The following is a 14,117-nucleotide window of genomic DNA, read 5'->3' on the forward strand; positions in this document are numbered from 1 at the left end:
CCATAACAGAAATATACAATGACACATTGTACAATAAGTCATTGCGTCTGAAGGACGCCATTTCATATAACACACGTAGAAATATTACAATCATGAACTTGAATTCACCAACAGTTATATTTTGCCTTTTAGGTATTATTTCAAATGAGAGTTGATAAAACGCTAACATGCTAACGGTTGATATGCTAACTTATTGTGTAATTTCAACACAAGTTGAGAAAGGGCTAAGACAGGTCTAAAAAGATTTTACATCGCAGGGTGTGGTCGGTTTTCAAATGTGAGTTGATCAAATGCTAGCATGGTAGCATCTAGCTTGATGGCAAACTGAGCGACAACGGATAAAATGCTAACGTTTAGTGTGCTAAAAATATGCAAAACGATAGCACGATAGCAACCTGAGTACAAAAAGCATCTAAGGCTGATAGATTTATTTTTTTGGTTTGTAAGGAGAATTGCTCAAATACTAACACGCTAGCATATGACAACAACCTGAATACAAAAGTGCTAAAGCAGCTTTATATGGGTTTTACCTCTCGTCCTGTGCGAAAGTACAATTTCAAAGGAGAGTTGCTTACATCCTAATATGCTAACAGGTCTAAAGTGTTTGTGGTTTTGCTCGTGTAGCGGGGCAGCTTGCGGGCAACTCGTCTGTGGAGATGTACAAGCAGGTGCTTCTGTCCGGCTGCCGCTGCATCGAGCTGGACTGCTGGAAGGGACGCACCGCAGAAGAAGAGCCCGTCATCACTCACGGCTTCACCATGACTACCGAGGTCTCCTTTAAGGTACCGGCCGGGACAACAAAGTTGATAGTTGATAGCAAGACGCCGCTTAAACTAATACATGTTTGTGTTGGTGTGTTTAGGAGGTGATCGAGGCCATCGCAGAGTGTGCCTTTAAGACCTCGCCCTTTCCCGTCATCTTGTCTTTCGAGAACCACGTGGACTCGTAAGTCTGGCTAGGACAGCTCACATCTTAACATCGGGAAACTGTTTCGGGATCAAACTGCACACAGCTATATGTTAATGAAGTAAGTCATAAACTGATCCCATAGATGGCAGTTATTAGCTACGCTTTTTAGAATGGTCTATGATGTGGGTGGACCAACCAGGACACAGCTTTTAATGTTAGCATTAGCACTGTGTTTACTCTTCGAAATTATGTGTAGGCCTGCTTAGGAACCTTAAGGCACTCTAAAATCATCAACTTGTGTTGGATTCAATTGTTGCTTCCCCCCGACTGTGTTGCTTTAACGTCTCCCTTAACTGTCAGTAACGGAATCCCTCGTTTTTTTTGTCTTTCAGACCCAAGCAGCAGGCCAAGATGGCCGAGTACTGCCGCTCGATATTTGGTGACGCTTTGCTGACGGAACCTCTAGAGAAATATCCCGTGAGTGTGACACACGCACGCACGCACACAAAGGACACCTGATTATGTACGCCTGCGCACTGCAATTACAATAAATTGTACATTAGAAAATAGTCACTTTCGTACAAAATCGTTCGGACAAATGGCTCCATACTTTTATTGAACACACTCGCTCACACACACACTTACACATGCAAACACAAAGGACATTTTATTAGGTACACCTGCGTTCTGCGTTGCCAATCAATCGTACATTAGAAAACAGTAATGTACAAAATTATTGGCACACACGACCTCATATTTTCATTTGACACTCGAGCGCGCGCGCACACACACTCACACACAAACTTCCTGGGGCACATGCCAGTCAATTTGCGGTCTCACATAACACGCCTGGTATCGACAGTTTGTGTCACATTTGGCAAGGCGTGCTGGCGCTCGTCCGCCCCCCACTCACCCCCCCCCCCCCCCCCCCCCCCGCCCGTCTGTCACACACTTCAAAATGGCCTCCCGCAGATGTGATTCATTTATGCGCGTCTTGCTGTTTACATGCCTCGGAATCTTGCCCGTAACTGATTAAATGGTCACATGACAAAGTGCGGCATAATCTCGGCGCCGCTTTTTCTTGGCGGCCCTTTATCAGTCTCGCTTCTGTTGCCATGGCTACCGGGCTCCAAGTTTGCTTTGTCCCTTTGTAGCCAAACTCTCGCATAACACGTCCCACTACTTTAATCAAAATGTGGCATTGTGTGGATTGACGCAGGTCAATTTGTGGACTTTACACGATAATTTAGATTGTGTAAATACCCCAAAACAATGGAGTCGGGTTCCCAAGATGGGCAAAGTTAGCGCCTCAATCCGTCTGCATCCTGTCAAGTCATTATAAATACTGTATTCCATTTGATATGGTTTATATGGTGCATGTTGGTGTTATGTGGATGGAGTGATGTTCCAGACTCCTTTTAAAAGATGCCTTGCACACATATGGGTGGAAAGTCAATGGAGTTTGATTCCCCAGGTTGGAAAAGTTAGCATGTCAAATTGTCAATAGTCTGCATTCCCGCAACGCATTGCAAAAGTTACCTAACCATAAAGCGCGATCGTACAACACGCAGTGGTTCCCCAGACCGGCAAAGTTAGCACCATCGTTAAAGCGCATTATTAGGTATAATGTTAACGTGCTTTTTCTTGACGGCCCTTTATCGGGCTCTCCTCTGTTGCCATGGCTACCAGTCCAAACCTTGCTTTGTCCCTTTGTCACCCCTCTCCCCTTCTTTCTCCGAAGGCGTCATTGTGTGGATTGACACCGGGTGGTTGCGTGAGGACTTTAGTCTCACACGTATACGACGCTCCCTGCTTGCGCGTGATCCAGCAGGGACGTCTTGTCAGAAGCGAGCAGAGTCGCAAAGCGTTATCTCCTCTCAGCAGAGGCTCAGTCAGCCCAGCGACTGGGGATGAAGCGGGGGAAATGTCCAATTGCCACCAGTGGGCGTGTAATCACGGCGAGAAGGTGAAGGCGATGACGATCACTTCCCATAGCTTAGCCAATGGGATATCTGGCCTGGACACCCTGGTTCCTTAGTATTTTATTTTGTTAGGAATGGCAAGTGTGGTATTTCAACGTCAAGATGTTTAGCTCCGATCTTCAGTCTCTGCTGCTTTTCCACACGTTTCCTTTGTTTGTTGCTAGTTGAACCCCGCCCAAACATTTGCGCTAATATCAAGCAGTTGATCAGCTCTCTGTCGTTAATGGCGTCCTCTGACGTCATTCCTTCCATTCCCGGGCCGATCCGCCACTTGATTTTATCACCGCGTGCGACACAAACGCATAAATAGAAAAAGTGACAGCAGAAGTCAGCCACCTGTTTCGCCCTAAAACAAATCTCACAAGGACACGCGGGAATTTGTCCGTTGAGACGTCAACAGATTTGTACCTCATTTGGTTGTTTTTTTGTGTGTTTTTTTTAGGGGGCGGGGGTGAGCATCGGGCATCTCTCTCAATGCCTCCCACTTTCATTGCGAGAGAAAAAGCGCTTGAGGCTTGTGGGGCGGCTGAATTAAATTGAGCTCACCCAAGAAATTTGGGGTCTAAATCATTGCGCTCGGTGCCGTGAATGCCAATTGGGAAAGGCGTCAAATCTCATATGCGATTGCTGGCGTGGAGTGAAGGCTGGCGAAATGAACACCTCCTTGCTGGTTTCTTGTTGTTTTTAAATCACTTCCAAAGCAAGAAGGATTTATAGTCGTGTTGGTTAAAGGGAAAAAAATGGATGCGTTTGGTACGGACCATTTTTGAACCGAGCGGATGTACAAAACTGGGACAAAATTCAACAAAAAACAAACACATCTTTCAAAAGCTGGGGCATATGAAAACAGGTTCCACCCCCTGATGGCTGTTCGCAGTGCACATGATTTGATTGGATGATCAGTAAAATTCTGGCAATGCAATGACATCATCGCTTGATTTCGTCTGTGATTCTTGCCTAAAACGTTATTTCGTAAGAGCGTCAAAATATGGTGCCTTGTGGCCGCCCGCAGTATAGGGGATCTGATTGGACGTCCCGGTCATGCCATGACATCGTCTCTGGCAAAGTCCTGTAATCGTTGTTCTCGTGAAACAGAACCTCCTGAAGGACATCTACGTATCGTTTTCATCTTAAATCTTGATGCCCCGCCCTCTAATCTAGTTGGAGTCCGGTGCGCCTCTGCCAAGCCCGATGGAACTGATGGGCAAGATCCTGGTGAAGAACAAAAAGAAGCACCACAAGGCCTCGTCGGACGGCAGCGCCAAGAAGAAGCTGTCAGAGCAGGTGTCCAACACCTACAGCGACTCGTCCAGCGTTTGCGAGCCGTCCTCGCCCGGAGCCGGTAACACGCGCACACACTGAGGCCGTTATGATGTGTTGCGGTCAGTAGTGCAACACAGTTCTCGTTGTTTAGCATTCATCACTTTCATGGCCCTCTCCATCAGCTGAGTGGATTGCATACACTTCCTGTCAGGCACGGATGCCGCCTGCCCACCCGGGTGCTTAAACACGCCACACACACACACACACACACACACACACACACACACACGTTACACAAGGGTTCTCTAAATGGCGTCCTGGAAGCCATCAATTTTGTCGTATCATTTTTTTTTAATGCATATGGGGACGGTGCACCTATTAAACAAATATAATTAACTAATTAGTCTTCTAGAATTTAAATTTGTGACAAAGGCTATTTTATGAATGTATCGTCACGTAAATCTGAAATGAATAAAATGGTTGTTCTTTTTTTTTTTTTTTTTTTAGAACAAAAAGCATTTTATTACAGGAATAAATGTTATTCATTGGTAAATAATATGCATGAGCTCATGCCGAGCTTTCATAAAATTTTCCGTTTTAGGGCAACTTAAAAGCGGTTTTCTCTGCACAGGTTCCACAAAGGAGGATGTGACTGAGTCCTCCCAGCCAGCAGAGGGCGCCGAGCTCAGCCTGAGGCCACAGGGAAGGAAGTCCATCGGTGAGTCCGAGGGGATTATTTCCAGTCATTGTGTTTATTTCTTTCGTTCTCGGTGGCCCTTATCATGAATAACTGGCAAAATGAGCAATTGCTTTCATTATATGACTAATACAGAAACTGGGGCTGTGCTTGCCAGGGGCTTTTTTTTTTTCTTTCTTTTTTTTTTTTTAACATTGTCGATTATTTCTCGTCGTGTTATTTTTTATTTTACAACGTGGCGGTTTTTGTTAATAACTGCCAAGGAGAGTCATTGCATTCAAGTAATTGTATGAGTGACTGACTGTACATTGTGGACTTTTTTTTACCACCTTGATTATTTCTAGTCCTACTAATTACTTACTTCTAATGTGCAAGTACATCCTCTCAAATTGTGTGGAGGCTCCCATGTAACTTTGGTTGTGATTTTTGCGATGTCTGTGTGCAGACCGATTTTATTTAGTCAACTCCACGCAAGAAATAATCCAGTTGGTATAAATGTTCTTGATCTTGTCTCTCGCCAAGGTGAGGTGGAGGCTGAAAGCGAGGACGAAGACGACGACGACGATGACTGCAAAAAGGGATCCATGGACGAGGTGGGTGACGGGCCGATGCTGCCCTCTGGTGTTCATTTTCAGATAACGCCCATCGAATACTGGCAGCATGTAAGCATTTCGACGGTGTGGATTCTTGTCAGGGCACGGCGGGCAGCGAGGCGTTCGCCACTGTGGAAATGTCCAACCTGGTTATCTACATCCAGCCTGTCAAGTTTAACAGCTTTGAGGCTTCCAAAAGTACGTTAATAATTGTTGTTGTTGTTGTTTTTCTTCTGGATCTTGTGCAGTTCTTGTTGTTGTGTACCTGCAGAGGCAAGTCGCAGCTACCAGATGTCGTCCTTTGTGGAGACCAAAGCTTTGGAGCAGCTCACCAAGTCTCCCGTGGAGTTTGTGGAGTATCCTGAAGAAACAAGGATGCACAGCGTTGCCAAAAGCTCCCGGCTTTTAGGGTTTCAAGATATTCGGGCTTTAAACCTGGGTTCGGGTTTCAAATTAGGATCTTAAGTGCAGGATTTATGTTTCAAGCCTGGGCTATGGTTTAAAGACGCTATTGGCGTTTCAAGCCTGGGTTAGAGTTTCAAATTGGATTTCCAGGACAGGGTTAGGGTTTCAAGCAAAGGTCAGGGTTTACAGACAGGCAAAGGCTCAAGTTTTAAATTAGGGTTTCTAGAGAGTTAAGACTAGGTTTAAATCTAGGGGTTTAAATTCAAATTAGGGTTTCAAGACACAGTTTCATGCTAGGGTTGGGTTTCCAAAGTAGGGTTTCAATACGCTACCGCGTTAGGCTTTACAATTTGGGTTTCAAGCCAAAGTTAGGTGTTCAGGACAAAGTTTCATGCCAGAACAAAGGTTAAAGTTTCAAATTAGGATTGCGTGACAGGGTTAGGGTTTCAAGACAGCATTTGGCTTTAAAATGAGGGTTTGAAGCCAGGTTTAGTGTTTCAAGTCCGTTGGCATTGCTAGCCGTGTTGTCCTTAGCCTTGCTTGCTTTGTTCAGATACAACAAACTGCAGCTGAGCAGGATTTACCCTAAAGGCACCCGAGTGGACTCGTCCAACTACAACCCGCAACTCTTCTGGAACGCCGGCTGCCAGCTGGTGGCGCTCAACTTCCAGACCGTCGGTGAGGAAACCCGAGGGGCTCCCTTTCGGCGTCTTGGTTTTTCTTCAAATTTACAAGCCGTGACGTTCTTGATCCTGCTCTCGTTCCTGCGCGCAGATCTGTCCATGCAGCTCAACCTGGGCATGTACGAGTACAACGGCAAGTCGGGCTTCCGGCTCAAACCGGAGTTCATGAGGCGCCCCGACAAGCACTTCGATCCTTTTACCGAGAGCACGGTGGACGGAATAGTCGCCAACACGCTCTCCGTCAAGGTGAACAAATACGACAGTTGGCAAATATATACAGTCTAGTACTGTTGACAGTATCTTCAAATCAAATTACATTGATTGACATAGCACTTTTCATACATTAAAATGCAACCCAAAGTGCTGACAGAGATGACAACAGACAATTAAAATGGCAAGGAATAGACAAGAACTCACCCCCCACATATAAACACACCCATAGCACATATTGATTAAAAGTGTAGAGACATGGCAAGGCGCTGAGAATCCAGGTGAAAGCCATCCGCAAAGCAAAACAAATGTACCAAACGACAGCTCCAAACTCCCCTCCGTGCCTTCCCCGTTGCAGATCATCTCGGGCCAGTTCCTGTCAGACAAGAAAGTGGGCACCTATGTGGAGATGGACATGTTCGGCCTTCCGGTGGACACCAAGCGCAAAGCCTTCAAGACCAAAACGTCGCAGGGCAACGCCGTCAACCCCGTGTGGGACGAGGAGCCCATCGTCTTCAAGAAGGTGGTCCTGCCCACCCTGGCCTCGCTCAGGATCGCCGTCTTCGAGGAGGGCGGGAAGTTCATAGGGCACCGCATCATACCCGTGTCGGCCATACGGCCAGGTCGGTAAAAAAGCGGGGTCGGGGTGTCGAGTTCGGGTTACAAACCAAGGTTTGAGTTTCAAATGTAAAGTTTCAAGACAGGATTAGGGTTTCAAGCAATGGTTAGGGTTTCAAGAACAGGTAAAGGGTTCAAGTTAATGTTTCAAGCCTTCATGTTCTTGCCGCAGGTTATCATTACATCAACCTGAGGAACGAGAAGAACCAAACGTTGACTCTTCCTGCCCTCTTCGTCTACGTGGAAGTCAAAGATTATGTTCCCGACACGTTTGCAGGTGAGCGCCCACTCTGACACGTTTTTGTCAATCCCACCCTAACGGACTCTACATCAACATCATCATCATCATCATCATCATCATCATCATCATCATCATCATCTCCGTCCTCCACCCTCAGACGTCATCGAGGCTCTGTCCAACCCGATCCGCTACGTCAACCTGATGGAACAGAGAGCCAATCAGCTGGCTGCTCTCACCCTGGAGGAGGGCGGGGACGACGAGGCCGACAAGGAGGCGAGTCTGCATTTTTCAAAATTAAAGCATATCCTTTACACGCACGCTACTTTTCAAAGTAAAAGCACTCATAGTTTGCACTAGATGTTGATTGGTTGCATCTAGTACACATCGTTTCAAAATAAAAGCACATCTTTATATGTATACAGTATGACGACCGTTAGCGTATCGCCGGTTCTGGCTGTCGCTGCAAATTTTCAAAACAAAAACACTTACTGTGCTTAATTGATTGGAGCTAGGCTATGTAATCGTGACCTTTCAAAATAAACACTCAAATTTGTCAAACAAACCTTTCACAATAAAAGCCCTAATAAAAAAGTGTGTGGCACAAAATTAAAGCACAATTAGATAGACTCCAATACTAAAAACAATAATTAAAGACTGCCTTTCAAAGTAATAGCGCTATCATACTGAGGCTAGAATTGGTTGCATCGCCATTATGTAGACACTGCAGTACTTATTAAGATGTATGCATGCATATGTTGTACTACCCTGGATTGATTGCATCGAGATTGCCAATACCACTTCGAAATAAAAGCACAAATATCCAGCACTAAAGTAGTGAAATGTTAGTTTAAAATCGGTCCCCTTTAGACAATGGAAACACTCATTTTCATAAATAAAGCAGGTTTTCTGCACTGGAAACAGGTTTATTCCGCTGGGGGCTGCATTTGCGCTGATATGACTTATCGTGTGCCCATGGCAACAGTATCCAAGCAAGCTGAGACAAATGCCAGGCCAGAGGAGGACAAGGACGTTAACAGATAAGAGCACATAGTAGTGGAGATGGATAAATACGTGCAGGCGGTTGCTTACAGGCGTTACGTTGACGGAGTGTTCCGGAACGCACGGGAAAGTTGTACTGGGGACAGGGACAATGAAATCTAATGTTGTGTAAAGGCGGTGGTGGGCTCCTAGCTTTTTTTCACGCGCAGGTGGAGGCGGGTAGCGACCCCCCCTCAGAGTCCAAGGCGGACCCCAGGGCCGCGGTGCCGGCCGAGAACGGACTGAGCCACGCCCCTTTTGTGCCCAAGCCCCCGTCGCTGGTGGGACAGCAGCCTCAATCTGCAGGTCAGTGATGCCCTTGGACACTTCATTAGGTACACCTGCGCATCCTAATGCAGTCCAATTGTCAGATTTCTGTAGTCCTCCATGAAGGCAGACTGATTTTACTTTACCAATTTTCAGACAAATTGAGGACCAAATTGGTAATCACAATCAGTTAGTTTTTTGGGGGCATTTTCTGCACTGTCAATTTGAAATAATGTAAGGGATGGAAATCCAAGATTATTTTTTATCTGATTCAGCAGTTATTTGAAAAAAAAATAATCGATAGATTAATCGACGGTGAAGACGAAGGATAAGGATTTCTCGAAAAAGTTAAGCTTGCAAGACGTTTTGCGTGTTTCGAGAGAGGGTTAAGTTTTCCAGCCTGTGTTTAGGTTCGGGTTGCAAATGAGGGTTTAAAGACGTGGCGGCTGGTCAATAGAGGGCGCTAGGGCACCGCCCCACCACTGGCGGTGGTCACCACATTGCTTTCCTTGAAGACGACAAATCACAATAAAAATATTGAGAATAAAATACAAATTTTAAAATATATATATATATATATATATATATATTGTTTTTTTTTTTTTCAATGACTGGGATAAATAGTATGTAGTTAATGATGAGTAAAGTTGTTTCATTTGTCAGATGTCATGACGTATTTTTTTTTTAGTCTATGGCGCACACAAATCTTTAGCTATTGACTCACGTTCAAGTTTAAAAAAAGATTTGATGGTTGTGTTTCCTGTTGTAAACAAGTAAAGGAAAAGATAATAAATTGAGCCTCAATAGTAAATGCACAAAGGGAGACTTAAGACTAAAAGTCGCTCTGTTATTGTTCTCTTGAGGATCTTTGAAACCTCCTGTGAAGACGGAGGACATCATCCAGAGCGTCCTCACCGGTAAGAAGTTCATCTTTTGCCGTACTAGACCTCCTCACTATCTTATTCTCCGTCGTGCGCTTTAGAAGTGGAAGCCCTGACGCTGGAGGAGCTGAAGCAGCTCAAGGGCTTCGTACGCGAACAACGGAAGCAGTACAAGGAGATGAAGGAGCTGGTGCGCAAACACCACCGCAAGACGGGCGAGCTCATCAAGGAGCACACGGCGCGCGTGGGCGAGCTGCAGAGCCAGCAGCAGCGGAGGCGCAGCGCCCTGCACAAGAACCACAAACGAGATGGTAAGAAAAGGTAGGTGGCGCTCTTCCTCTTTTCCTCCTTATGGGACTGATGCAACGGCAGGATTCTTCTTCATAAAAGTTGTCTTACGTTATTAGGGCCCGAGTAGGGCAAATTGCTTGAATCTTTATTTTACGCAACTACAGTGCCATTTTGATGGCGTGTATGTCCGATTGCCACGAGAGTTAGCCCACGTTCATCATGACGAGACGCACAAAAAAGTCTCAAGAAGCCCCGTTGTGAAACGCGCAGGAAGTCGGCCATTTGAATTTGCAGCTGCCGGGGTTCTTTTGAAAGCACGGCATTTCCAGAATCATTTTGTCTGTGTGCAGCCGGTCGGAACAGTCGCTGTCCACGCTGGACCGCGAGCTGTGCGATCTGGACCAGGACTGTGGCCGGCGTCTGTCTGAGCTGAAGGAGCAGCAACAGCAGCAGCTCCTCACGCTGCGCCAGGAGCAGTACTACAGCGAGAAGTACCAGAAGAGAGAGCACATCAAGCAGGTGAACCCCCACGACCCGCTTTCGAGAACACTCAATGTTCAGAATGCGGTTATAGCAACACGTTTATGACACATTTATAACACATTCATGGTTATACCTTTCTGAATTATGACACATCGATAACAGGTTAATACATTTATAAAATGTTGGAAACATAACAGGTTTATACATTTATGAATTATTTATAACACATCAATAACAAGGTTATATATTCATGAAACGTTTGAGGCACTTTTATTACACATTCATAACATGTTTATAACAGGTTCATAGGTTTGTAAAAGGTTTGCTAAAAAAGTTTATGAACTTCATAACATTTCTAACACTTTTATACATTTGTATTTCTTACAAGTTTGTAAACCACTGAACACATACAGTATATAACATTCATAACCCCTATAACGGTTTACCATATAACAGATCTACATGTATACACTACACTTTAAACCGCATACACTCCTTGAAGTCTCAGCGCCCTTTGCACAATGGTCATTGCACCGGACTATTGCAATATTAGTCGTTCGAACTGCTCTAAGTGCTAGAGGACTCTGCATCTTTTTGCACAATTGTTTTTTGTCAATGTCTTTATGTCCCCAAAGTGTTCTGTAAATTGACTGTTTGTTGTACTAGAGTGGCTCCAACTACCGGAGACAAATTCCTTGTGTGTTTTGGACATACTTGGCAAATAAAGATGATTCTGATTCTGATTCTGATTACATTATACACGTTTATAACACATTCAAAACATATTTATAACAGTTTTGTACATTATATACTGTTTATAGCACATTAACTCATTTCTAGCAAGTTTATACAGTTATAAATCAAATGTTTATAACACATTGGCACTTTTTAACATTTATAACATAAAAGACATTTACAAGAGATTTATGAATTCGTAAATGCTTAATTACACATTTACAACACATTTCTAACAAATTTATACCTGAATAAAATGTTTGCACACAACACTTTGCAACGTGTTTGCAACACATTTATAACGTGTTCATAAATACAGTGTGTTTTCGGTCATTTTTGTTTTTTGTTGAGTGATGCAAAAGGTTCTTATTTCATAGTCAACATGATTGTATTGTTGGTTTGATGTACCATATCGCAGGCTCGGACTTGTTCGTCTTCACATTGTGTGCTGATTCATCCATATCAAAGACACACACGCACGCACGTGCATTTAATAATTCTGCGGCGTGTCTGTTGTGGAAAAATTAATTTCCTCTGCTCGGCTTCAGCTGCACTCTCTGGCAAGTCGGCTCTAATCAAGCAGATTGCAGCGAGCCTAATATGAGGCCTCAGTGAACACTATTTTAATCAGCAGTTCTTGAAAATTCAGCCCCAAAGGCAGTTTCACTTAGCCACATGAAATTTGGTTGGCGCGTCTATCAGGAGTAGATTCACCAAAATGTTGTCCCGTTGCAACTCGGTTTGAACTTAGTACTATAAACAGATGGACAATGCTAAATTACAATTAATTTAGTCTGAATTTTATGACTTGCTGTAAATAAATAAATAAATAAATAAAAAAACTTGAGTAACTCAGCCTGAGGGCCCATTCGTTGCTGCGGCTTTAATTTTCCTTCTTGCTTCACGTGACCATTTTCTCTTTTCATTTGCATCCAGCTGGTGGAGAAGCTGACCGCCCTGGCCGAGGAGTGTCAGAGTGCGCAGCTGAAAAAGCTGAGAGACATCTGCGAAAAGTGAGAGTGTCATTCAGCATTCATCGAGTTAAAAAAAAAAACAAACAAAAAAAAAACACACGTGAAACATGTCATCACCAGCTCTTGTTCTGCAGGGAGAAGAAGGACCTGAAGAAGAAAATGGACAAGAAGAGACAAGAGAAGATCAGCGAAGCCAAGTCCAAAGACAAGAACGTCACAGAGGAGTGAGTGTTGTAATGCACACATGTGACCACAAGATGTCTAATAGGCCTCCCCCAAAAAAGAGCAACACTGATTTGGTGTTGCGTTTGTTCCCTGCAGAGAGAAGCTGGAGATAAACAGGTCGTTTGTCAACGAGGTGGTGCAGTACATAAAACGGGTGAGAAAGCCATCGGCCGGAATGCCGTCGGTACAAAATGGAGACTGAACAGAGATGACGATAATAGTCACGTTTGAAACGCGGAAACTTTTTGAGTCGGCTGAAGAAATTAAATTGAAAAATCAAAATTATACAATTCTATCTTCATTTGAAAGATACAGTTCGTTTCAGTAATGTCACGAGGAATAGCATTTTAAAAGTTTGACTTCATTGTGAAAAATCATCTTTTTCACCTACCTTAATTTTAGAAATAGATTTTGAATAATATTATTCATAAGTTGTTAAGGTTTTTGGTTTTTTTTCCTAATGTTGTCACCAAAATGGAATGGGTTTTTCTTCTTTTTTTGGGCCCAATAGCCACGCCGCAATCCTCAATCTTCATGGGTAGCATTTGATTTAGCCTGTTCAAATGTGCCTAATGTAACAAGCAAGTTAATGTTTTATTTATTTGAGACAGCTTTTGTGAGCGCCGTGTTTTTGTGTGTGTAGCTGGAGGACGCGCAGAGTAAACGGCAGGAGCGTCTGCAGGAGAAACACAAGGACATACGACAGCAGATTTTGGATGAAAGGCCAAAGGTATTAATATATATATATATATATATATATATATATGCAGAGTGATGGGTGTTGCACATTGCAACTTCCTGAAGAGGTGGTGTGACATCACAGGAGAGGAGAGTTGTGATTAGTGACATCACTATCAAGTCGCCCATTTGTTTGTAATATCGCCACTTTTAAGTCCGCTAATCTCCATAAATCTGCGTTTTTGTTAACATGAATTACACAATGTGATTGCGCAATGTTGTGTGTGTGTGTGTGTGTGTGTGTGTGTGTGTGTGCGCGCGCGCATGCATGGGTCTTTCCTCACTGTGCAATCCTTGATTTAAACACACACACAAAAAGCACACATGCAATCGTCATGGCAACTTGACCCCCCCCAGTACCCCTCCCTCCATCCTTCATGACACTTTGCAATCTGCTCATTTGGAAGTGACTCCTCCATCTGTGGCGAGGAGGGCGAGAGTCCCAAAAGCGTGTGGGTGCGGGCGTGTCGGTGTGCGCACGTGTGCGCCAGGCAGGTTGTAAGGAGTCAAGATGGTGACCACTGCGTTCCCTCATCATACACTTTGATCTGCATCATCTCAGCCTGCCGACCTCACGTCCATAAAGCGTGCGTGCTAACACGCGCAGCGAACAATAGGGAACGTGCAAAAATCCAGTGTTTGTGTGTGTACGTGCATGCGTGTGTGTACAGTGGGTCCTGCAAAGTGGAACACTCACAACGTTGTGCACCTCTATAAGTCGCTTCCTGTCAGACTTTAGTTCAGGTCGCATCAAAAGGTGATTGATTGGCTTTTTAAAATTGTTAAACAAATAGTAGTAAACCTTTTTAACTTTGTTTTGTTGTTACATTATCCACGTTTCATTTTGTTGTTGTATTTTCCTCTTTTTTTGTATTTGTTTATTA

The 14,117-nt window shown here is 44.2% G+C and overlaps 1 protein-coding gene across 2 annotated transcripts in view; it reads left to right on the top strand.

The window, feature by feature from the left end:
- The window catches only part of plcb1l (phospholipase C beta 1-like), a 78,369-nt gene that overhangs the window by 57,216 nt on the left and 7,036 nt on the right, over positions 1–14,117 (top strand). Inside the window, exons 12-32 of one of the 2 annotated variants that reach the window (XM_061704201.1) lie at positions 625–782; positions 863–945; positions 1,302–1,386; positions 4,053–4,233; positions 4,786–4,872; positions 5,374–5,444; positions 5,546–5,642; positions 5,716–5,800; positions 6,403–6,527; positions 6,624–6,778; positions 7,101–7,365; positions 7,533–7,637; positions 7,759–7,874; positions 8,810–8,945; positions 9,770–9,823; positions 9,889–10,108; positions 10,429–10,597; positions 12,233–12,309; positions 12,405–12,494; positions 12,592–12,649; positions 13,139–13,225. In XM_061704201.1, coding sequence (XP_061560185.1) covers positions 625–782; positions 863–945; positions 1,302–1,386; positions 4,053–4,233; positions 4,786–4,872; positions 5,374–5,444; positions 5,546–5,642; positions 5,716–5,800; positions 6,403–6,527; positions 6,624–6,778; positions 7,101–7,365; positions 7,533–7,637; positions 7,759–7,874; positions 8,810–8,945; positions 9,770–9,823; positions 9,889–10,108; positions 10,429–10,597; positions 12,233–12,309; positions 12,405–12,494; positions 12,592–12,649; positions 13,139–13,225 — 2,504 coding nt within the window. Of the gene's footprint in view, positions 1–624; positions 783–862; positions 946–1,301; positions 1,387–4,052; positions 4,234–4,785; positions 4,873–5,373; positions 5,445–5,545; positions 5,643–5,715; positions 5,801–6,402; positions 6,528–6,623; positions 6,779–7,100; positions 7,366–7,532; positions 7,638–7,758; positions 7,875–8,809; positions 8,946–9,769; positions 9,824–9,888; positions 10,109–10,428; positions 10,598–12,232; positions 12,310–12,404; positions 12,495–12,591; positions 12,650–13,138; positions 13,226–14,117 lie in introns of those variants that run through there. The other variant, XM_061704202.1, reaches the window with a different exon arrangement.

The sequence above is a fragment of the Phycodurus eques genome, chromosome 18, assembly GCF_024500275.1.
Source record: "Phycodurus eques isolate BA_2022a chromosome 18, UOR_Pequ_1.1, whole genome shotgun sequence".
Taxonomy (NCBI): Eukaryota; Metazoa; Chordata; class Actinopteri; order Syngnathiformes; family Syngnathidae; genus Phycodurus; species Phycodurus eques.